The following is a 24,067-nucleotide window of genomic DNA, read 5'->3' as shown; positions in this document are numbered from 1 at the left end:
ACCCCCGTCTGTCCACATCTGTGCCTGTGTTCTCCCTGGGAAGGGAGAACAGGATTGCGCCCTGTTTTCCCCAGTTTTTTTTTTTTTTTTGGATTTAAGGTTTTCCGTTGGGCCTAGGAGCCGCAGGCCACTGTGGAGACAGAAGCAGAACAAACTGTAGTCCGAGAAAAGGGTCTGGGCACCAGGTCTGTGAGAAAGGATTGAGTCTGAAACCCAGACACAGTCACTCTGGTCACGGAGAGCTGGGAGGCCCAGGAGGCCCTGATTGGCTTCTGCTCTTCCTTCCTCTAGGCAGCTGAGGTCAGTGACTCTAAATTGCTAGTTATTCCTTTCTCCAATTAAGGACGATCCTTGTGACGCAGGAAGTTAACTCCCACCAGTTAATCTAATGGCCTTGAGTCCTGACGTGTTTGCTCTGTCTAAAGGGAAGGCTGCAACTGCCTTGGCAGCTGGTAACAGCCAGTGCAGTCAGGAGCTGCCCTGGAGGCTAGGCCCACACTCCCTGTTGGACTCCACATCACCTCTCAGTGAGGGCTTCACTCAGGCGCTGAAACTGCACGGAAGGTTTCAAGAGTCCTGGGGGAGTCTGGGTTCTCATCCCTCCAGTCTAGTCCATTGTCTTCCTCTCTGAGAAATGGGATGGAAACGGTGGACTAAGGAGATGCTTTTTGAAATTCAACTTGGCATCTCTCTTTCAATGCTCCACCTACCCCTTCCCCACTAGTTTAGGGTTTGTGGTGACTAGATTGAGTGTTGGGGGAAGGGGTCTCAGTGTCCACCAATGGAACATTATCTGTAAACAGGTCTGTGTGTGTGAAGTACACCCAAGCACTCCTGCAGGTGCATGGGTGTGCACACACACTGGGCTGTGCCAGGAAACTGGGCTGCCAACAGCCTGCAGTCCATATTGGCTGCTGTGAGACAAGGGTTAGGGAGGTGCTCAGGCCCAGATATGTCCCCTCTGTGACTAATTTATTGCTTTTCCTGTGGTCAGTGGTCTCCACTGTGCCCACTCCTGCACCCACAGAACAGGTGGCCAAGCCTGAACATTAACAGGTTTTCTGGCATCTGAAACTCCCTCTGTGGCGGGGAAGGGTGGGGGAAGGAGAGGCACAGTAGAGAGAACAGGCCTGAAATCTAAGCCTGAACTTTCACAGCCTCTGTTTCCCCTCTGTGGAAACTGGGAATAATGCAATATGTTTCAGAGAGTACTCGAGAGTTAAATAACAGGATATATTCAAAGCCATGAACATATTACCTGTCCAATAAATATTCATTGCTGTTCCCATCCTGACCCTCACCCCAGTGCTGGGGAAGGGCTGCAGGGGTCCCAGTCACACTCACCCTGCTGATGATCAATGGCCTGTGCTGGGGAACAGCTCTGGATTCATGATTTCAGAGCTTATGAAATTCTATACCTACGGGAGTCTGTGTTGCTGCCTGGCTTGAGATCCAGAGTTCTTGGGACGGAAGGGTGACCTGGGAGTCAAGACTTTCAGAGCTAAACTAGAACAATCCTTCTCAAATCAGGATGGTTGGTGATCCTAAGTGAAGCCACATGAGGCGCTTTGGACAGAGGACCCTAGAAAGCCTTAGTTCTTAAATGTTTTTTTGTAAGGTGTCAAAAGGCAGAGTTGAACTCATGAGTGGGTCATATAGGATGTAGATTTCAGCTCAAGGGAGGAAGAACATTCTCATGGATAGCTCTGTCCAAAGATCAAAGAGCTCAGCAAGACTGAGCTCTCAGTCTTTGGATAGATTCAACCAGCAGTTAAAGGACTGCTTTACTGGGATCCTGTAGATGGAGTCAAAGCCCCAGAGGGAGTGCTAGACTAAATGTCCATCTAGGCCCCTTGGTGCTCTGTATCTAATTTCCACGGAGGAGCTAAGGGGAATCTGGAATAAGGATCATGGCTAGTCCAGGGGTGGAATTATCTCATGTACCAGGTGGAGTGGAGCAGGGTGGGTGTGATGCCTGGCTGCAGATTGTACCTGGGGTTTTAGCCCAAATCAATTGCTGGGAAGGAAGCAGGGTTTCTGGTAAGGTTGCATAGTCCTCTGAGGAGCAGCCAGGAACCGGGCAGCTGGTTTTGGGGGAATTTGTGAGCTGCCAAAGGCAGGTCAGATAGTCGGTGGACCTACAGACCTGGCTCAGTCCTCAGCTAGGGAAAGGCCTGCTCTCCCCTGGGGCCTCCCTCCTTTGGGGCCTCCCTTCTCTGGGGCATTACCCAAAATGATTGGCCATCTCCTGGTTCTCTGTTGGGGCTGGACTGTGGATCCCCTGCTGCTGTTAGACACAACCCATTCTCCCCAGCCCCCAGGAGGCCTGTTTGCTAGAATGCCTGCATCCCAGACGTGGGAAGTGGAAGGGGGTTACAGCTCACTGCCAGGCCCCTGGGGCCCGTTAAATCCAGCTCAGCCTGGAATCCCAGGTGGGATATGCATGTGTTTTACATGTTTCCTTAGAGTTAAAGGCACAGAATCTCCTTCCTCTCTCTCTCTCTCTAATTTATTCCTTCTCTTGAGGCTAAGCTGAACCCTGAAAAGGACCTAGAATCCCTGGAGTGGGGGAAGGAGCTGATGCAAGGGTCCCTTTCTGACTCTGATCCAGCAGTGACTTCTCTGTCGCCGTGATGGGAGCCACTTGGGTCCCTACGCTCCTCTCACTCTGTCACTCTCTCCTGCTACCAGGCTCCGGGTCTCTAGTCAGCTTTGAATTTTTCTCTTTTTCTCTCCCCCATGGGTATTTCTGACCTAAGAGTGTGCCCCCCTCTCTCTCTCTCTCTCTCTGGCTCTGGATCTCAGGGTCTTTACGTCCCGGTCCCCCAGTCCGAGTCCCCATCCCCGTCTGGACTGCGGTGTATCCGGCTCTGAATCCGTTTCTTCTCGGGCGTTCTCTGCTCCCGATCTCAGTGCAGGTCCCGGTCTCGGTCGCTGTCGCCCCACGGCTGCCGCCCCCAGCGCGCTGCGGTGGCAGCGCGGGCCGGAGCGGAGCCGGCTGGAGCGCGGCGGCTGCGGCCCGGGGCGGGGGTGCGGGCCCGCGGGGGCGGCGTTGGGCGCCTTCCTCCGTCAGTCCCTCCCCGGCAGCGCGGGGGGGCCGGTGCGGCCGCCGCTCGGCGCCTTTAAGGGAGCGGGAGGGAGCGGCGAGGCGGCGGCGGTTGCGGTGGCGGCAGCCGAGGCGAGCGGGGCGGGGGCGCGGGGCGCGGCGCTCAGAGTCCGCTCGGGGCCGGAGGCGCGGCGGCGGCCGGGGCCGGGCCCGGGAGCCGCGAGGAGCGCGGGCAGCGCAGCCGGAGCCCGCCGCCCGGGACATGGCCAAGGCGGGCGGTGCAGGTGAGGGCGGGCGCCGGGAGGGCAGGGCTGGTGGCCCTGGGGGAGGGACCCGCGCGTTTCGAGGAGGGGCCGCCGGCCCAGGTGAGCCCCTCGCGCAGGTGGGCGGGGGTTCTGGGAGGGCTGGAGGGGACAGTGGCGAGGCCGGATCCCCGGCGCGTGTGAAGGGGGCTCCTCGAGCCCCACGTCCTTCCTGCAACCCCTGTCACCTCGTGGGACACTACGTCCCCCTCGCTGTAGCCCCGCTGGAAAGGGATAGGTCTGCAGCACCCCTGTCCAGTCCAGCTGTTGGAAGCTGTCACCACCCTCCCGAGGCCCGGGCAGACCCTTGCACGGGGACCGAAGGGGATGTCCCACGGACGCAGATCCATCCCACGCCCCGCCACGCAAAGCAGGACGCGCCCCCCTGTCCTGACACTCTTTCTATTCAGCACGCGACAACCCCCGCCCCCAGCTCGGTCCGGAGACCCAGATTTCTTCTCTGGCTGGAAGGGTGTTCCGCGAGGCACTGGAGGTCCCGCCCCCTCCCCCTACCGACCCCCGGAGGCAGAGCCTCAGGTGCGGAGGTCTGAAGATGGGCGCTCTTCTGGGGTCCCATGGGCGCTGCCCTCCCGCAGGCTCAGGCAGTGTAGCCCGTGGTTTGAGGGAGTGGGTGTTAGTCATTCATTCATTCATCCAGCCCGGCGTTCATTCACCAACATCTGCTCTGTGCCAGGCCCCGAGCTGGGTGCTGGGATGAGGAGGGGACCACACTTAGCCCCGATTTGCACACTCTGGGCCCCATAGTGCTTTGGGAGGCCGGCTTGAGGAGAGCCTGTGCCCACAGGGCCGGCCATACAGTAGGCGGCAGCAAGCCTGGTCGCAGCACTGGCTTGTGAGCCTGGCCTGTGAGAATTTACCACGAACTCACACCCAGCCTGTGACGTTGGCAGGTGCCATGCCTTCCCCCAGGGAATAGGCATCGGCCTGGTGTGAACCCTACTTCTCCGCCCATAAGTGATGACGGTGATGGAATGAGCCTGAATTTACCTGTACGCATATACTAGTAGGTGTGAACACCACTGGACTGTATGCAAATCCTCCCCACTCCTGGAATGCTGCCTGGGACTTGGCCAGATAGGAACCCCCCTGTGCGTGTACTGGGATTTAGGTGCCTGAGAATATCCTCCCCTCCTGTCCCTGAGGAATCCTGTCAGGGTGGGGCTGGTTGTGTGAGACACAGCAAGTACAGAATACATCTAAACACCCCCCTTGTCACTTCCCTCCCTCTCCCCTCTTGAGGGAGGCACAGTGAGAAGACACCAGGGAGACTGGAAAAGGCTCCTTGCCTCCCCTCTACTTCTGCTGTGCCTGTGTCCTTCCCTACCTTCTCTCCAGACAAAGGACCCACGACAGGGTTCGTGTCCCCATCCACTGCCCCACTCTTTGTGTGTTGTACTGCCTGGACACCAGGAACACAGACCACCTGCCAGGGCCCAGCAGCAGGAGCAATAGCTGTTGGTGATTGCTGTTTCTACTGTGTACTAGGCACAATGTGCTAAGCCCTTTACTGCAAAGTGAGGTAGGAAATGTCACTCTCCCCCTTTTAAAGCATCCAGACACTGATACTTGGAGAAATAGCTCCCTCAAGGTGGCTCAGAGGGTCTGGGCAGAGCTTGGACTCAAGGCCAAGTCTGTTGGACTCTTAAGGGGTTTTCTCCACCTGTGCCCTGATAGGTCACCACTGGGAATGGGGGTGCCAGTCCTAGGCCCTCTCCTTTGGCCTGTGGCTGAGTCCATGGGAATTTGTACAGTGGCAGGTGAGAAGACTGCTCTGCTCCAGGCTGCTCTAACATTGGGTTTTCCTGCTGCAATTTCACAATTGGCTCTTTCCCCCAGGGCAGCCCGGATTCCCCACCTCTGTGGATCCACCTGCCTGTGCATCCCTATCCCTTTATCAGCTGCCCTCCACAAGGACTCTTTTGAGACAGATCTCAGCAAGATCCGATTACTCTTCACTTTCTCAGTGCTTCTAGGCAACTTTGCATTTTATAAACGTCTCTTCTCTTTAGGCTTCTAAACCTCGTGAATGTAAAACACTAGTATGCGTGTGGAAATGCCGTGTTTCCCACTGACCATGTCAGTGTAGAATAGGTGGATGTGCTTTAAAAACAGGCCGTCTGGAGATCAGGAGCCCAAGTCTTTCTCTTTATAGCTGGGGAAACTGAGGCCCAAGGAAGGACGTTCTACAGAGACGGGTGGCTATTCAGTACCGTCTATCTCTATGAGTAGACTGATGGGTGGAATCACCAGGCCATCTCTCTGAGGGGGTAGTTTAAAATAAAAGAAGGCTGAAGGCTGGGAGTGGAGGCTGTAGGAACCTGGCCTCTGAGTGAGGGGTCTTCTTCCTGACCTGTGGTGTGAGGGGTTTCCTCTAAAAACTGGCCAGTGGACACCGAGTGAGGGTAGAGATGGGATGTGGGTGTGAAGGCTACCATGGTAACAGATTCCAGATCATCCCATTGTTCAATGAATGGAGTCGTGCAGTATACAGCCTGCGTATCCAGCCATGGATTTACCAGCTCTGTTAGTAGTACCTATTGGGAAGTAGTTCAAGGACATTCTCATGGGCTGGGAGTATCCAGATTCAAGAGAAAATCTAATCAAGTTCCAGAAAAGTTGGGATCTAAATGAGTTATCAGTTTCCAATCTCTGGATAGATTTTAGCCACACAGCCAGGAATCATTATAATGCCCCCAACCCCATCAAGTCTTGAGGGGAAGGAAGGAGAGCCCTGGATTTTGCCCTGTGGATAAAGGAAGAGGGAGACCTGCCTTGGGGATGAAAGCTGGTGGTGGGGGCCAGGGATAGGAAGGAGTTGGGACTCAATTTATAAAGGAAACGATAATGTATAGTATAGGGCTGCCCGTGGGGCAGAGAAGCCCAGCAAGCATGTTGGAGCAGTGAAAGCCAGATAGGTTCCTCTAGGTGTCTTAAAGGCCCTCAGAATTTGGGTAGAAAGGCAGCCAGGGCCAGGCTTCCAGGTTGGAAGTAAAGGCTTGAGCAAAGCCCAGGAGTTTGGAAGGGGCAGAGCATCTGAGAATGTGTGGTCCAGCTGCTATGGGGCAGGCAAGAAGTACCCAAGAGGGAAGAATTCTGTCTGGCTTGGTGGCCGTTAGTTCCTAGAGTGCACAGGGCCAAAAGGAGCTCCAAAGAGCATTGAGGAGGGGAGTGGCATGGTGAGATTTGGGTGCTTTGTCAGGTCCCTCTTGTTGCCGTGTGAGGGCTCCTGGGAGGCTGGAGAGAGGCCAATCTGGTGGAGCCGCCTTTGTTGGGAAGGGTTTGTTCTGGTTTCTGCCAGGCACCCTGCCCCTCCCTTCCTCTGTGCCTCCCCAAGGCCCTCCCTTTGTACCCCAGCGACCGAACCAACTGACAGCAGGTATCTGTCACCCTGGGTCAGAGCAAATGAGAGGCCCCAGGTCTCTGGACTGGGTAGAAACAGAGCAAGCAGCCAGGGGGGTCTAGGAAGCTTTTGGGTTGGGGCAGGAATGTTTGGAGAGACTGAGCAGAGACCACAGGGCTGGGCCTCCGGCTGGAGGAACCAGTTTATGCTATTCCCAGGTGTGGCCTCTGCTTCTAGGGGAGGAGCTGGCAGCCTGAGAGCATTGAACCTAGTAATTTGAGTCAGTAAAATACTGATCCTACAGTGTCAGAGTGGGAGGGATGCTTCCAGATATTCCTGTTCAAAACCCTCTTTAACAAGGGGACACTGAGGCCTGAGGAAGGCTAAGTACCGGCCCAAAATCACAGAAAAAAAAGTTATGGCAGGACTGAGCCGGAACCTGGGTTTCCAGCATCGTGGTCTGGACCGTGCTCTGCTGTCAGTCTCCTTTTGGGGTCCTCTGGAGGTGGACATGTATCTGCACAGCATCCCCAAGACAGACTTTCTCCTGAGCTGCTTGCTTTGTGGCTCCCAGGGGCAGGGACCAGAGGACAGATCTCCCAAAGGAGGACACATTTGGAAGCTTGGGAAAGGGACCAGACTGGGATTGTCTGGACTCAAAGAAGGTGCCAGGGGAGTGGAGGCACGACTCTAAGAAACTGCCACACCTAGGGTACCTGGCTAGCTTTCCCAGGGTACCTGGCTAGCTTTCCTATCCGTCTTGGGAAGGGCATCATCTGCAAGAAGCTGCAGACTCACCTTTTTGGGTGTCCAGCCAGGAAGCCCTGCATCCAGATACCAGGCCTTCCTAAAAGTCTCGCTCCAGAAAGCCTTCCAGGACTTCCCTTGTAGTTGGGAATATTCTGGAGCTTGGATAGGTCACATGTTCCTGTGCAAAACGCCTATCTTTATGGACTTACCTGCCACAGCAGATGGCCTGGCAGGCCTCAGCTTGAAGCTCTTTGCAGTGGTATCATTGCATAAGCAAGAATGGTCTAGCCTGAGGTCCCACTTCCAGCATGCAGCACATGGTTTACCCCATTGGAAGCCCCTTTGTCTTGGCCTGTGTTTGGGAGCCTAGCAGGGGACACAGAATACGAGATCATGACTCGATACCCCTGCCCATCCCTTGCTGGGGCCATATCTGGGTCATAAGGGCCAGAAATTGTGATGTTTCCTCATGCACATCATAACATACCATGATATTTCATGGCTTAAGAGGCTTAGAGACCTTTTGGCCCACCTGTTAATTATGCATGTTGAGAGACTAAGATCAGAAAGGCAAAGGGTCTTCCTCTGAGGTCAAGGGCATAAAGTGTGAACTTCAAGATACCAATGAAGCTTTGGCAGTTAGGGTCCTCCTAGGAGGACCCAGATGCCTCCTAGGAATTCTCTGAGATTCTAGGCTTGCGGGAGGGAGGGCAGGTCAGGGTTAGCATCCTGAGAACCCTCTGGTTCTTATAATAGCCCTCAACATGCTTTCCTAGATGACTTGACAGCATCTCTTTGAGGCAGGGCTAATGTCATTCCCATTTTATGGATGAGAAAACTGAGCCCAGAAGGGCTGAGTGCCTGGCTCTAGAGTCACACATAAAGTCAGAATCAGAGCTAGAATTACTGGAATTAGCATGCTGGTCTCTTCTACTCTTGCATTCAACTTTCCTAGGAGTTAAGTTGTCCAACAAAGCAGTGACAGAAGGCCTCTGGCACGGCTGACCTGGAGCTGCCCTCAGGCCAGTTTTCTCATTTGTAAAAGGGAAAGGGGAGGATGAGTTTGGGGGTCAGGATGAGTTTTGAGTTTTCCCCTGCTCTAACACTGTTCTCTCTCTCTCTCTCTCTCTCTCTCTCTCTCTCTCTCTCTCTCTCTCTCTCTCTTTGGTACCAAGGATTGAACTCAGGGGCACTTGATCACGGGGCCACATCCCCAGTCCTATTTTGTATTTAGAGACAGGGTCTCACTGAGTTGCTTAGTGCCTCGCTTTTGCAGAGGCTGGCTTTGAACTCTCGATCCTCCTGCCTCAGCCTCCAGAGCTGCTGGGGTTACAGGCGTGCACCACCGCGCTCAGTTTAACACTGCTCTTTCTTCTCCTGGCCTCCCTCACAACAGCCTTTACTGTGCCAGGAAGGGGCCTCGCCCCTCACCTCACATTGATACTCCTGGCCATGTGGTTAAGGGTAGGAGAGGAATAGAGAGCTGAGGACCTGGCCTGGGACAGCATGTGCTTCCCAGAGTCCTGGGTCCCAGTCCATCCCCAGATCTACAGCCAGGTGCCTAGTGGAAGCGGGTGGCCAGGGCCCCCAGGGGAAGGGCTGCGAGTGGGAGGGGGGAGGAGAGAATGCATAACAAATGAGGTAGGAAATCAAATGAGATCTGAGTTCCCCACCCACTCCCTCAAATCTCTCTACTCTCTCTCTTTTAAAATTCTTGTTTTCTAAAGAGAAAGAAAATGCTAAATTGCACCCCCTTTCACAAACCAATGGGAGCCTTAAGTGAGTCACTCCGGAGGTAAATGCCACCTCCAGGGTCCCACGTGTGCCTGCTGCGGAGGCCTGCACAGCTGTGTGGCCACCAGCCCCCACGGGCAGGCGGATGAATGTGGAGAGGGTGGACAGGGGATCACATGCCTTTTGCTAGTCTTGGCTCTGGGTGGGAGCCAGGTCCTAGCAGGGGGGCCCAGGCGGGCCAGCCTGCTTCTTCCAGGCTCCCCAAGGGCTGAATCTGTGAGACTGGCACTTGGATGGGCCTGGGCTGAGGCCAGGCTGAGGGCCTGTGGATCCATGGTCAGGGATCACTTTGAGGGTGGGGGTAGGATGCAGGCTGTGGCACGGTGGGCCTCTGTCTATGGCTGGAGTCTGGGACTGGATGGTGTGGTCAGATTCAAGGCTCCAGGGGGGCTGAGAGAGGTTGGTCTGTGCCTCCTGCTATCTGGGAGGTGGTTGGGATCCATTTCCTCTGGAAGCCAGAATTCTGGGTCCAGGTGTGCTGATGAGGCCTTTGTCCAGGGCAGGGAGGAAGCCTTGCTAGGGGCAGGCAATGCCTCCCATTGCTCTCAGGAAGGGTCAGCTTGTTCCCTGGCAGAGCCAGAGCAGGGGAGCAGGGGAGGCCAGGGAGGAGGTGTTCCACTTCCCAGCTGACCTGGTATTCTGGAGGGAGGGGAAGTAGCCGTCTGTTAGCCGAGGATGCCAAACAAGGGTTGGAAGCAGAAATAGAAACTCTCTGGGCTCTGTCTGGGAGGGGCGTGGAGTTCTGGTGGATCCGAGAGGCCTCTTCTGAGCCGTCTGCTGCTGACGCCGTGTTTGCTTGGCTCTGGGTATTTGCAGAGCACGTCACGTCCTGCCCTCCTGCCCTTCTTGGGAAGAGACTTAGGTGTGCAGGATTTGTGACCCTGTGTGCTCAGGGGCCGAGGACCGGAGGACTTTGAGTTCATTCTAGGAGCTGTCAGCATCCACCCATCACTCAGGCACCTTTGACCTTTTCTGGATTGGTCCAGATCCCAACCCTCCTTGATCAGAACTCCCTCTGGCCCTGGTGGCTCCCACTTCCTCCCTAACCCCCCCCCCCCCCCACTTCATGAAGCTGGTCTCAGCTGAGCAACTCTGGAATCATCCCAGAGTTGCAAAAAAAAAAGAGCTATTTTGAGCCTTCCCATTATGGCCAGCGGTGGTGGTGGTGGGGGGTGTTTATCCTTTGTCGCTTTTTGTTTCCTTCTTGTGTAGTATAATCCCCGGCAGTGATGAGAGCAGTACCCAGCCCCGCCTCCGGGGCCCCACTGGCAATTCCTGGCACTGTGATTTGGCACCAAATGGAGGGTCCTGGGGGCAGAGGCAACCTTAGGCCCCATTTTGAAATCCTGGAGTGGAAGGTGAAACAAATCGCCCATGTGGGGTCACCGCCCTGGCTGGGCTGGTGGTGTTGGGGGAGGAGCTGTTCCCCTCCACCCCACTGCTGTTTGCCCTAGGAGGCGGTACCCTTACCACACAGATGGTCTTATTGAGGTGGTGGTCTCTACCGGACCCTGCGGCATCCTTCAAGGAGTCTAGGATCCCGCCCCATCTTCCCCATCCTCTGGTTTGGTGCCTGGGTCTTGAGTCTGTTGTTCCCTTCCTGCAAGGGGGCTCTGGGATGATGAGGAGGAGTGCCTTCCTCTGCTCTCCCTTTGGGGCTGCCCCATGTCTTCTGTGTCCCCCTTGCTGTCCTCCCGAGGAGCCCACAGGTGACAGAGGCTGTTGGTGCCACAGTGGCGGATACCTTGGGGGAGCTCCCTTTCGGGGAGGAGAGAGCCTTCTCCTCACAGAGCAAGAGTGTGTTGGGACATAGTGGGGACATCTGGGCCTTGGGAGGATTGTTCCAAAGAATTCAGAACTGTTTGGGAGCCTAATTGGCAGAGCAAATGAAAGTACAATAGATAGCCAAAGCTATTAATCACTAATTATCTCCTAAATAAGGTAATTAATGGGTATTTAAATGGCATATTTATAAGATACCAGCAGGTCTTCAAAAGCACATCTTTTCCAAAGCAATGCATTTGGCCAGCTGGGCCCAGCTTGGAGACCTGGGTTCTAGTCTCTGCACCACCACCCACCTGCATTCTTCCTTCTGTGACCGTAGGCAGGTTAGTTTCCTTCTCTGAGCTTCCATTTTCTGTAAACAGGGACCATAACCCTCCTGGGGCTATGGTGGAGGTGAAGGCTATGGAAATCCATGGCAAGAGTATAACAGGCTGTTACAGAATCCACAGCATTTGCTGGGAAAATATCCTTACAATTATTTGATGTAACATAGGATGCCATCTATGGCCAGTGTGGTAGGCTCTGCCTGTGGCTTATCTTGTTGCTCGGTCTGTGACTAGGTCAGGCTGGGTCTGTGGTCAGATTTGGGACTTGGTTAGAAACTGGAATTGTGGATCCTCTGTGGCCAAGATTGTGGCTTGATCTGAGGCCAGAGTAACGACTCTATCCACTGCTAGCTTAAGGTTCAGACTGGGGCTGAAGTCAAGGTTTGGGCCATGGCTGGTCTTAGGACCTGAGTTGCTCTTAAGATAATTCTGCAGCCTGAAGTCTCAGTTTTCTAGTGTGTTACCCATGGACTGATGAACCGGCCTCATTGCCCCTAGAAGCTGATTCCTTGTTGGATCCTCCAGGATGTCCTCTCCAGAGGCTGGATACTACAGCAAATGGGTCCTTCCGGGGCTTCTGGTAGTCCCCTGAAACAGCCCCGCACACAGTGCATCGGTGGCACATCTAGCATTTTAGGAGATAGTTAGGACTGTTTCTATAGCAACCAACCCCCAACTGTAGCTGGTTTCCTTCAATAATGCCTTTTTCTGGAAGTAGATTCTCCTGGCCTCTCATGCCTCCCTGGGTGGCTGTGCAGCCCCTTCAAGGCTGAGCATGGGCTGTCTGGCCCTGGACTGTTCTGGTCTCTGAACTCACCCTGACCCAGAGAGGAAGCCTGAGGACGTGACCTGTGGGATGCTCCTTGGAGAGGGGTCTTCCTGAGATCTGCCCTGTGCTGGGCCACGCTGAGCCTGACATGAGCTTTTGATTCCCACCCTTGACCTGAAGAGACTATGGGGCCCCAGAGAATTCCTAACAGGTGTCTGCTCAGGGCAACCCCTGCCTAGTCTAGTGGGCTGGCAGGCCCGGACAGATGGGAACACAGAGGAGGGGGCCCCAGCCCATCCTCAGGGCAGGTAAAGCTTCCCCAATAGGAAAGGGAGTTAGGGTGGGGAATGCAGGGAGGGAACAAAGACCTGGACAGGAAGAAGGGGAAGTGGAAGACTGACCAGGGGCAGCTTGTTGCGGGGCCCAGACTGGTGGGAGAAGAGGCAGAGACAGCACAGGTCCTCGTCTTAGGTAGCTCAAGATTTAAGGGACAGGTAGGAGCCTCACAGGAGCTGCAGTGGGAGGGAAGACAGAGGGATCAGCCTTGTGTGTGGGTAAGGGAGAGGAAGGGCTCCATCAACCCTTTCATTTAACCCTCATGCAACCTGATGCAGTATGGTTATTATCCCTATTTTATAGAGGGGCAAACTGAGGCACAGAGTGGTTTAGTGTCGTTTACTAAGACCACTAACTGGTAAGCTTCAGAGCTGGGATTGGAATCAGGCCGGTAAGAGTGGGGCAGTGGTTCCCTTGAGGGAGGAGGAAGGTGGGCTCTGTGGAAGAGGAGGAAGAGAAAAAAGAGGAGGAGGAAGAGGAGGAGGAGGAGCTGCTAGCTGCCCATCTGTCTGGAGCCTCCCCCAGGCTCTACAAAGCTCCCCACTCTGCTTGCTGCCTTTGGGCCCCTGGGGCCCCCAGGCAGAAGTGAGGAGCAGTGAAGTGTGATTCTAAGAATGTGTGCTCTGGGCCCTGCTTGTGCACGGGACTCTAACTGCCCTTGGGGAGCCCCTGGACCTCATCATTTCAGCTGCAGCAAATCTATTGCCAGGAGTTAGACCCAGGTGCATGCTTGTAAAACCTTCTATTCACATGTGTGTGTTCATTGTGTTTGTGTGTGTGTGTGTTGAGAGAGAGAGAGAGAGAGAGAGAGAGAGAGAGAGAGAGAGAGAGCGCCCATCTAATGAGCCAGCAACCCTGAAGCTGTGCACTTGCCTCCTTCCTAGCCTCTTGGTCTTCGTGGCACAGATTGCTCAAGTACATCACCAGGATGAGGCTTCAGATACAGCCTGAGGGCTTGGCTGGGGAGTTGGAGCAGGGGCCACAGTCATGGGCCTGTGGGCCAACAAGCCAGCAGGGGCCATGCTCAGAGGCACTTGCTCTTCCATGGAGGTCTGGAAATTGTGCGTGTTCTTTAAATTTCCCCAGAGCCATGGTTCCCAGCAATCATCCATGTTCCCTCCCTTGCCCTGACACACTGATCCAAAGGTCAGTTCTCGGAGCCTCGGTTTTTTTTTTTCATCTGGGAAATGGGTGCCATGTTCCTCACTTCACGGATAGAAGATTTAAATAAGGTCAGTCAACAAATTGTCCACCCCGATACCCTGCCTGGAGCTTAGGAAATGGTGGCCCCATTGAGGAGCTTCTAGCAGCAGTTAGGGACCCTCTCCAAGGCTGCCAAGGAGGATTATTCTTGGACAGAAAGTTCTAGATTCAGCTTCCTCTGGAAATGACTCCATTTGATGGCTGTGGCCTCCGTCTCCCTCTTTCTCCTGCCCTGCTTCACCCTGGCAGGCTGCCCATCTCTTCCTTTGAGTCTCCCCTACCCTCAGGAGGGCTTCCAGGTTCTCCAGTCTGCGGAGACCCTACCTCTGGGCCGTGTGGTTCACACCTGCTGAGGCCCTGCCTGGACAGATGTGGCACGTGTGGAATTTGGCACAAAGGCCAGGCTGCCCTGCTGATCTGCTCTCCTCTGCTCTGTGCAGGGGGCAGTACAGGGCTGGGACCCTGGGGCTGGCACTCCCAAGGGCAGGGACTGTTCCAGCTCAGCTGCGTCCCCCACTCCTTCCTCCCGGGCACCATCTGGCTCAAGATCTGGTCCAGGAAGAGTCGCCAGGGCCTCTGCTCCTCATGTTGCTGTGCCAGGGCTTTTCTCTCTGCAAAATGTCGCTCTCATCCGACAGGGCTCCTGAGCACAGGGCGGCAGCCCCATTTAGGTGATGATTTGGCCCTCTGTGGTCAAAATTGGCTGCCCTGGGTTCCCTGGGATAGGGCAGAGCACTTACAGAGGGCTCCTGTTGGTCCGTCTGGCGGCCAGTCTGCCTATTCATGTCTCTGGGAGCCAGGGCTGAGATGGGGAAGGTGGGCAGATGGAACCCATGATCTGAGCCAGGATCTCTGGCCACACCCCTGCCTGGGAGACCCAGCCCAGGAAAAAGCCTAGGAGACCATACTGGACCCGAGGTGGTGGGTAGATGGACCTGGAGAGCCATCCCCTCACTTCAGGGCCTGGCTTGGAGCTGTGCCACTATTGGTGGGTGTGGAGGATCACTTGTTCCTCTCTGGGAAGGGCTGATATTTCTTTCTCTTTTATCCTGATTTAGGTTTTTTTTTTTTTTTTTTGAGAGGGGGAGGGGGCATTGGGGTTTAAACCCAGGGGCCTTTAACCACTGAGCCATATCTCCAGCCCTTTTTATTTTGAGAAAGGGTCTTGCTGAATTGCTTAGGGCCTCCCTAAGTTGCTGAGGCTGGCTTTGAACTTGTCATCTTCCTGCCTCAGCCTCCTGAGCTGCTGGGAATATAGGCATGTGGCCATCATGCCTGGCTCTGATTTAGGGTTTTAAATAAATGTGGTCTTCAAGAGCAGGTAGGCTGAATGTTGAAGGACACAGAAGCAGCTTGGCAGCCTTGGAGAGGGTCCCTAACTGCTGCTAGAAGCTGCCTCAAGGATTAGTTCTGCAGCTGAGTGGGGCCGCCATTTCCTGAGCTCCAGGCAGGGCATCTGGGTGGACAATTAGTTGATTGACCTTATTTAAATCTTATATCAGGGAGGTAAGGATCATGGCACCCATTTCCCAGATGAAAAAACTGAGGCCTAGAGAACTGACCTTTGGATCATGGACTAGTAAATATACTGTAGATTTCATGTTTGTATTCCACCAAAGCCTCTCACCTCTCTGATAAATTACCACCCGTGGCTGGTATCTGATTTGCATGTGACTTAGAAACAGTCCTAGGAAAGAAGGGTGACAAGTTGAGGAGGCTTATACTCCCCAAGGTATGTACACACACACACACACACACACACACACACACACACACACAGCCTTGCAGACCCAGTGACAGACACTTGTGTAATATTAGACATCTCTACACAGGAATGCAAAGATCCATTTAGATTTTTCCCACAAAAAGCCAAATGCTAATTTGTGGATCTGGTAGGCAGATGATTCTAGATAAGAGCCCCAGGACCAGGGTTTGTATAAGGGTCCTCTGACTCCTTGCCCATCTGGCCAGCAACAGATGGGACAGTTATCACTTGCCGAGAGAAAGTTGGGAAGAGAGGAAGAGATTGGAGTCACCCATCCTCAGCTCTTACAGAGAGGGGCCCATATGGTGGCTCTGACAGTACAGACCCTGGATCTGTGTTCGAATCCTCCACTGTGTATTAGCTTTGTGTTCTTGAGCAAATGCCTTCACATCTCTGTGCCTGGCTCCTTCCCTGTGAGGTGATTTGTTATTTCTCTGGGCTTGGGGAGGATGCCTCTAGATAAGATCTGCAAAGTAGCTGGCAGGCTGTTGGCACCCAGTTGGCCCTCAGCAGGTGTTGTTCACTCACTTGCTTGTCAAACAGTTCTTGGCCCTCCTCTGTGTGGGATCAGAAAATACAGAGAAAGGTAATGACACAATGCAAGGGGACTGCTTGTGGTCCTTTGTCCTACCTTTTGGGACCATTGTGCCATCTGTCCTTACTCTGAACCTGCATGGATGAACTTTTGCCCACCTCCTCTGCTGTCTCCCTCTCCTGGAAGAATTTCCCACCCCCTTAGGCATCTGTATTCCCGTCTTGAAGTATGCAGGAGAAGGGGAAGGAACCGCAGAACTCACCTCTTCCAAGTTTCCTTCCATGATAGGCCAGACCAGACCTCCCTGGTCTGGATCCATCTCCTCTCATCTGTTTTCATACCTGTCCCCTCCGCCCCCATCACTGGCTCCAGCCACATTGTTTTTTTTCCTGCCCTGTGTGTATACCATGCTCATGTGCAAATCTGCCCTTGCAGTTCCTTCATCCGGGAAGGCTCTTACTCACTCACCCTGTGTGTTGACCCCACCTGTGTGTGCACATGAGCCAGCATGCATACACACCCATCACACACCACACACACACACACACACACACACATTAGTGTGTCTGGCATTTTCTCACCATTCAAACCTCAGCTCCTGACACCTTTTCAGAACAGCCCCCCCCACACACACACTTCTTTTGAAATCTGACCTTTGTCATTTGCTAAAAAGTCAGCATCTTGGAGGAAGAGATGGAGGGAACATCTCCCATTCAGAAGCCAGGTGAGGACTGCTTCCTCACATACCCACTTTTATATACAGCTGCTCCCCAGCACCTCAAAAGGGCCTTCCCAGAGGTTATTTTGGGCAGCCCCTGCCTGAGGGGAAGGAAGATCTCATATGCCCTTTAAACAAACTTAAGAGTGCACATTTAAAAACCCAGGCAAGCCTGCAGTTTGAAAGTAAGGAGAGAAATAGTAAACAAAGTATAGTATGCATTTGGAAAGGAATCCAAACATATATTTTGACCACAAAGGAGAGTCACAACAGCTAGGTGAAGTCTGATCCTGCGGTTAGCATTTGTAATTGAACCATTGACCAAGTGCTCTTGATGAACCAGTCCACGTTCCCTCATTGCTTTCACTCTGGACGTACAGATCCACATGCCCATGCCTGCCGAGCCTTCAGGCTGTAATTACATCATCAAAAACACTTGCAGAAGAAGGAGGAGATGGAGGTAGAGAGGGAGCAACTAAGTTTTTGCTGCAGAAATGATCATGTACTTGATCTGGGTGGGCTCTCCTCGTACCCCTGCAAAATTAAGCTTGGTGACCCTTTTATCTATCCTGTCCCTTTTATCCGTCGTGGTGTGCCCAGCACCCAACATAGTGCCTGTGGGAGTGAGAAACTTCCTTTGATGCCCACCAGTCCTTTCTTTTTCTGCTCATTTCCAGCTGGGGGAACTTGCTCCCTCAAACGGACTGAGCTGGCCTCCCTGCAGGGATGTGCTCTGCCCTGGTACTCCCCTGGACTTCCCCAAAAGGCCAGCCCATACATATACTATCAGAGGATTGCAGTAACCCAAGATGATGTGGCCCACATAGAGTACGGTAATGCCAAGAGATTGGGGGGTAAGGAGAAGCTCTCTCTCTCTCTCTCTCTCTCTCTCTCTCTCTCTCTCTCTCAATACTGGGGATATTGAACTCAGGGAACCTTTGCCACTGCTGCATCTCCAGCTCGTCATTTAGAAACAGGATCTTCCTGAATTGCCCAGGACGGCCTTGAACTTGTGATTCTTCTATCTCAGGCTCCTAAGTACCTGGGATTAGAGATGTGTGCCACCATGCCTGGCTTAGAGCTCTCCTCTTTTCCCAAGGCTCTGGCACTTCTGTCTGAGTGGGAGATTGGCAGGCATGTCAATGCTTATGTTCTTTGGGTGGAGTGTATACTGTACATGTGTGAGGGCCACAGTACACAGGAGCCTCTTGCAGATTCCTTGATATTCAAACTCGGAAACCATATAGACTGAAAAACTTCCAGGTAACTCTGTCAGTACCTAAACTCTAGATGCTTCCATTCCCAAACTCAGGAACTGAATAGACAAGGATGATATGACTTCCCTAACACCCAAATTCTTGCTTCTTAGGAATGGAATACAATTGGATTAAAAAAGGATATTTGTGTGTGTGTGTGTGTGTGTGTGTGTGTGTGTGTGTGTGTGCATTGAACCCATTGATATTCTACCACTAAACTATGTCCCCAGCCCTTTTTACTTCTTACACTTTGAGACAGGATCTCATGAAGTTGCCCAGGCTGGCCTCAAACTTGTGATTCTCCTGCCTCTGTCTCCCAAGTAGCTAGGATTAACAATGTGTTCCACTTAACAGTATGGCTGAGATTATATTTTTTGAATCACAGAAATCTCCACATACACTTGATTTATACTTAAGTATTTTTTTGTGCTATTGTAAATAGTATTGTTTCTAGTTTTCGAATTCTAGCTGTTCATTGCCAGTATGTAGGAATGCAATTGACTCTTACATATTGATCCTGATTTCTGCAATCTTGCTATACAGTTATTAGTTCTAGAACAGTTTTTTTTTTTTTTTTTTTTTTTTGGTACAGTTTATAGAGTTTCTGTTTTCTATGTGGACAAGCATGCAAAGAAAGTTTTGTTTGCTTTTTTTTCTAATCTGTATACTTTTCATTACTTTTTCTTGTCTTATTGCTCAAGCGAACAGTCCCAGTTCCATGTTAAAGAGACACAGTTATGGGGCTGGGGTTATTGCTCAGTGGTAGAACACTTGCCTCGCACATATGAGGCACTGGGTTTGAGCCTCAGCACCACATATAAATAAATAAAATAAAAGTATTGTGTCCAACTACCCCCCCACCCAAAAAAAAAGACAGTTATGATGCATCTGGATTCTCAGACCCTCTTGCAGTAAATCCAAGGCCCAAGGGTGGGAAATTGTTGAGCCTGTCTACCATGCTGCTCACACTGGTGATGAGATCAGAAGCTTCAAGGGGCCTCTGGGAAGCTTGGGGAGACCCAACTTTGCATCTGGAGGTGACACCCACATCAGCCCTCCCTGTGGTCTCTATCCTTTCTGTGTCTCAGAATGTGCTTTTTACTTGGCTCCAAGCCACAAGGCCTAAGCTAGGTGTGTGTCTGGGAGTTTGTGGTGGGCAAGACAGGAGTGTTATCCAGGAGGGCTGTGTTCCTGGGTCACCGGGGCTGTCGTCTATCTCGAGGATATTTGCTTAGGCCCTAGGATGTAGGCTCAGATCTGCATGTTGTGACCTGGGGCTGCAGCAGCTTCTCCATGGACTGTCATAAGTGCAACCTGATCATGGCTGGGCAGGATGTCGACCTTTCACTTTTTTATTGATACCTACTGTGTGCCAGATGGACTCCTCAAATATCAGTCAGAGTTGAAGAGTTTCAAGGGGCCATCTCTGTCAGGTTTCTCATTAGACAGACGGGGAAACCCAGGGAGGGGCATTGCTGATACAAGCACACAAGTCTCTGCAGGGACAGGACATAGGTGCTTGGTGACCAGAGGCTAAGCCCCAGGAAAGTTGAACCTTATGTACACAGTGGTTTTACTGTTTTTCACTGAAAAATGCAATTGATTCTAAGATGCACCATCATTTTATATACCTCTGAGGAAAGAGTAAACAATGCCAATTAAATAACTACTTGCCATCCTTTAAGTCACACTCAATTTCAAAGATGTTAGTGTGAAAAAGGTGCATCTTGGAACTGTTAACATAAGCTACATTTATGAAATTAATGGTCATATAAAATTATATGTGCAGGATTAAAACTGGTTTTTCCTCTGACTCTTCTTATTAAATTTCTCCATAGAGATAATCTTTAGAGACTTTTTTTTGGGGGGGGGGGTACTGGGGATCGAATCAGGGGTACTTAACCACTGAGCCACATCCATAGCCCCTTTTTTGTATTTTATTTAGAGATAGAGTTTCACTGATTTACTTAGGGCCTCACTAAATTGCTGAGGCTGGCTTTGAACTCACAATTCTCTTGTCTCAGCTTCCCAAGTCCCTGAGTTTATAGGCATGAAACACACCCAGCATTTACAATTGGATTTTAATCCATTTGTAATCCCCAGAATTCTCTGCATCCAGGGGCATGCAGAGGGATTCATGCACATGCTGGTCCCATGTGATTCCCAAAATGCCTAGTGGAGGGGACCCAGAGAATGGGGAGGGGGCTCCTGGCCCCAGCTCTGGGCCTGGTCGCCCTAGTCTTGGTCCCAGGGCAGGAGGTGGGTTGGGGCAGAGTTCAGGTCCTCTGTGCATCCTTGCTCCCACCTGCTTGGAAGACCCCTCGACTCCATATCCTGGTCTCTGTAGATATAAATATTAGCAGCAGCTGCCATTGCTGAGCCTCCTGAGATCCAGGCACTGAACATGTAATATTTCTGATCCCGCCAGCTAGGGATTGGGGGTGGTCATCATTTTACCGAGGTGGAAATGAGGCTGCGGATGGAAAGGGAATGGCCTTGCAGATTGCTGGTGGCAGAGTTCCAACTTAGCTTCTCCTTCTCTTGGTTCTGGAACTCCATCATGGCTTGCTCTGCACATGCTGTGTGAGGTGGACTTCTCTAGTGGTCATCAAGGTATCTGGTTCTCCCCTCCTCCACCCTCTTGAAGTTGGGCATGACCGTGCGACTTGTTTGGCTGATGAAGAGCAAGAAGCAGCCTGTCATTGCTGGGCAGGGGTTTAAGAAGTTTCAGACTGGGTGGGATTTTCTGTGGTCTTCTTTCTTCCTTTGGCGGACCTTGAGGTTTCATTTTGAGATGGTGACATCATGAGGTGGTGGCCCCTTTAAGTGATCAGGATGAATATAGCCTCTTTCCAACCCACTCAGGAGTGAAAAAGAAACCATTGTTGTTTTCAGCAGCTACTTTGTTACCACAGCTCAACTGTATCTTGGGCTGATGGATACACTGGGTGGCCTTGGCTAAAGTCTCTTAACTTTCTCCCGTCTCTATTTTAATCTATGCAAAATGTGTACACTTAATTCCTGCCCCTTGGAGCTTTCCCAAAGAGGTTTTCTTTGAGGCTTGAATGAAAGCAGGGTATGAGAAGCCTCCGTGTGGTCTGAGGCCGCTGAGCCTGACTCTTAGTCCGGGGGGGGGGGGTGCCCGGGGCTGCCTCCCTCACACCAGGACACAGTCTCCGGCTTGCCTAATATATGTGTTCCTTTTGGCAGGTGGCCCTTCCCCGGGCGGCGGTGCCCCCTGGCACCTTCGAAATGTCCTCAGCGACTCAGTGGAGAGCTCAGATGATGAATTCTTTGATGCTAGAGGTGAGTGAACTCTATTCTCACACTATCCACTGTTTGATCTTTCTAGAAGCCTAAGAAAGCATCCCTGCTGGGGTTTAGTATATTCCTTCCCACCCGGACAACAGTTCCACACTCTGTACCTGCCCAGTCTGCGAGAGCTCTGAGTCAGGGGCTCAGTATTTATCCATTGACTCTTGGAAATGTTGGCCGAGCCCCTAACGGGTGCCAGGAGCTGGGCCAGTGCACAGGAGACTGTGGCATCCAGTGGGCACGGCTGCTGCCTGCATTAGTCTAGCAGGAGAGGCAGGCACCAAACAATGGCACAAAGGAAAATGCAGGCCCTCATGGGGAACGGTGCCATCAGGAGAACAGTGGCAGGTGTTGTGAGAGAAGATGAGAGGAGGACCCCTGAATCAGTGTGGGCAGGACAGCCTTTCTGCAGAGCAGAGGAGTAGGAGGTGGCTAGGTGAGGAGCCCACAAAAGACTCTTGCAGATAGGGGAGACAGCAGGTATGGTGGCCCTGGAGTAGGAAAGAGTGGGGGACATTCCAGGCTCTGATGGAAGAGCCGCATGGAAGGGCAGTGAAAAGCCAGGGGTCGAGGCTGCAGGGGCTGTGGCACCCATGGCTGGAACAGGACCTCCGAACCTCACAGGTGGGAAAAGAGCCAGAGTGTTAGGCCATGGCTGTGGGTAGGGGAGAGGCGATGGGTGGTGGGTGAGGAAATCAGCTCTGTCAACTGGCGAAGCCAGCGCACAGACACAGCGAGTTTTAAGCTGGGTTGGAAGAACAAGAAGTGTCATGGGCCCTGGAGAAAGCGCAAAACCAAACGAGCAGGCGCTTTAGCCAGAGACCAGCGTGAGCAAAACCAGAGGTGTGGGTGCAGCAGGAGGTGAGTCAGTCTGGAATTTAGAAGAGAACACTCTGAGCCACCATGTTCCATGGGATGGGTGGGAAGGGGTAGAAGCCACCGATGGCCTGCTCCCCAGCCCTGGAGGGTCCCCAGCTCCCACTCAGCCTGCTTGGCCCCATTCCAAGATGCCACCATGTTTAGGGTGTTGACTTATCCTGAGATGGGGGCCAACTTTGAAATGCCTGGCAAACAGGATCTTGAAAGATAAGAAGACCATGACTGAGAAGACATCCAGACCCAGAGCAGGAGCCTGGAGATGCCGTCCCAGCCATGCTATCCACTCGTTCTGCGACCCCAAGCTGGGCCTTAGTTTCCCTGTCAGCTCTGTGCTGCACCTTCCAATGTGGAGAATGCCCAAGTCAGGTGATTTTCAGGGAAGCATGATTGGGAGACAGGGAGCTGCCCCTGCTTAAGCCTCCCTGTCTCTTCCCCCATGACAGTCCTAAATCAGCCCATTTGGGGCCCATTTTCTGCCTGACTGGAGTGGCTGCTGGGGCTGAGTTGCTCCATAGCAACTAACCCACAGTGTGACAACAACAACTTCAATATTTTTGGTGCTTGGAAGATTTTGGTTTAAAATATTTCTTGCAGTTCATCGGGGGTCTGCGTTCCCAGCTGACAATGGATTGCTGCAGGAGGCAGGCATCTATGGGTGGCATGCGGGTCAGCTCTGTCCCTGGACCCTGCTCACTTGCTTTCCTTTAGAGCAGCTGTGGGTCCTTCTTGCTCCCTTCCCAGCTGGGTGCTGTCTCCCTCGGTTTCCCTCAGCGGATCTCTGCTCACCCCTCCCCTGATGTCTCTGTTCTTTGTGCGGTGAAATTGGCCTCTTCCCTCACTCCTCTCTTCTTGGTGGGCCCTCCTTTACTTTCCGCCCTTGGTCTCATTACCTCCTTCCATCCCAGTGACTTGGGAGGTGGAGGCAGAAGGATTACAAATTTGAGGCCAGCCTCGGTGTCTTAGTGAGGTCCTAAACAATGTAGGGAGACCATGTCTCAAAAAATAAAAAAAAAGGCTGACCATGTTGTTCAGTGATAAAATGCCCCAGGGTTCAATCCCCGACATCAAAAGAAAAAAGAAAAAAAAATGCTCAGTGTCATAGTCATTAGGGAAATACAAATCAAAGCTGCACAGGTCTCACCATGTTAAAATGGCTGAAATGACTGACCAAGATGTGGAAGATTTGGAACTTTCCAGTTTTGCTGGTGGGAAGAGACAATATATGACCATTTTGGAAAATAGATTACAGTTAATTAAAAAGTGAATCATACTTAACTAGCAATCCTTCCACTGCTAGGCATTTACCCAAGAAAAAGAGTGTGTGTGTCCACCTGTCGACTTGTCCAGGAATGTTCCCAGCAGCTTTATTTACTCCAGCCCCCAACCAAACATGAGTGCACACAAGTGACGGAGTGACTAAACAAACTGCAGCACCGTAAGAAGGAATGCACGGATCCAGGCAGCAATATGGACAAATCTCAAAATAATCACACAAAGTGAAAGAAGTCAGACAGAAACACAGCACACACACACACACACACTGTGTGATCCATTGATATAAAATTCTTGGAAGTGCCAACTAATCTGTAGTGACAGGAGCAGGCCAGGGTTCCCCTAGGGGTGATAGTGCACTCTCTTGATTGGGGTGATGTTTTCACAGGTATTTACATATGTCAGAACTTACCAAACTGTGCATTTGAAATGCGTGCAGTTTATTGAATGTCAATTATACCTCAGTAATGCTGTTAAAAATGGAGTCCCCTCCCCCATATTTCATAGAAGGTGTGACAGAGTGGTTGGGGGACTGAAGGAGGTTCCCAGAGGATGTGGCCCTGAACAGGGAGCTGAATAACAAGAACTGAGCCACGAGTGGCTCTGGGGGAAGGGCGTTCTGTTCTGGGCAGCAGAGAGCTTTCACAGGAGGAAG

At 52.4% G+C, this 24,067-nt stretch overlaps 1 protein-coding gene across 3 annotated transcripts in view; it reads left to right on the top strand.

Annotated features, from left to right (window-relative positions):
- Positions 1-3,290: 3,290 nt before the first annotated feature.
- The window catches only part of Pitpnm3 (PITPNM family member 3), a 91,298-nt gene continuing 70,521 nt past the window's right edge, over positions 3,291-24,067 (top strand). For 2 of the 3 annotated variants that reach the window (XM_076869975.1, XM_076869974.1), the window contains exons 1-2: positions 11,923-11,944; positions 21,157-21,252. In XM_076869975.1, the coding sequence (XP_076726090.1) occupies positions 11,923-11,944; positions 21,157-21,252 (118 nt within the window). Of the gene's footprint in view, positions 3,331-11,922; positions 11,945-21,156; positions 21,253-24,067 lie in introns of those variants that run through there. The other variant, XM_076869973.1, reaches the window with a different exon arrangement.

Source organism: Callospermophilus lateralis, chromosome 11 (genome assembly GCF_048772815.1).
Source record: "Callospermophilus lateralis isolate mCalLat2 chromosome 11, mCalLat2.hap1, whole genome shotgun sequence".
Lineage (NCBI taxonomy): Eukaryota > Metazoa > Chordata > Mammalia > Rodentia > Sciuridae > Callospermophilus > Callospermophilus lateralis.
This window is presented reverse-complemented; position numbering and strand designations above follow the sequence as displayed.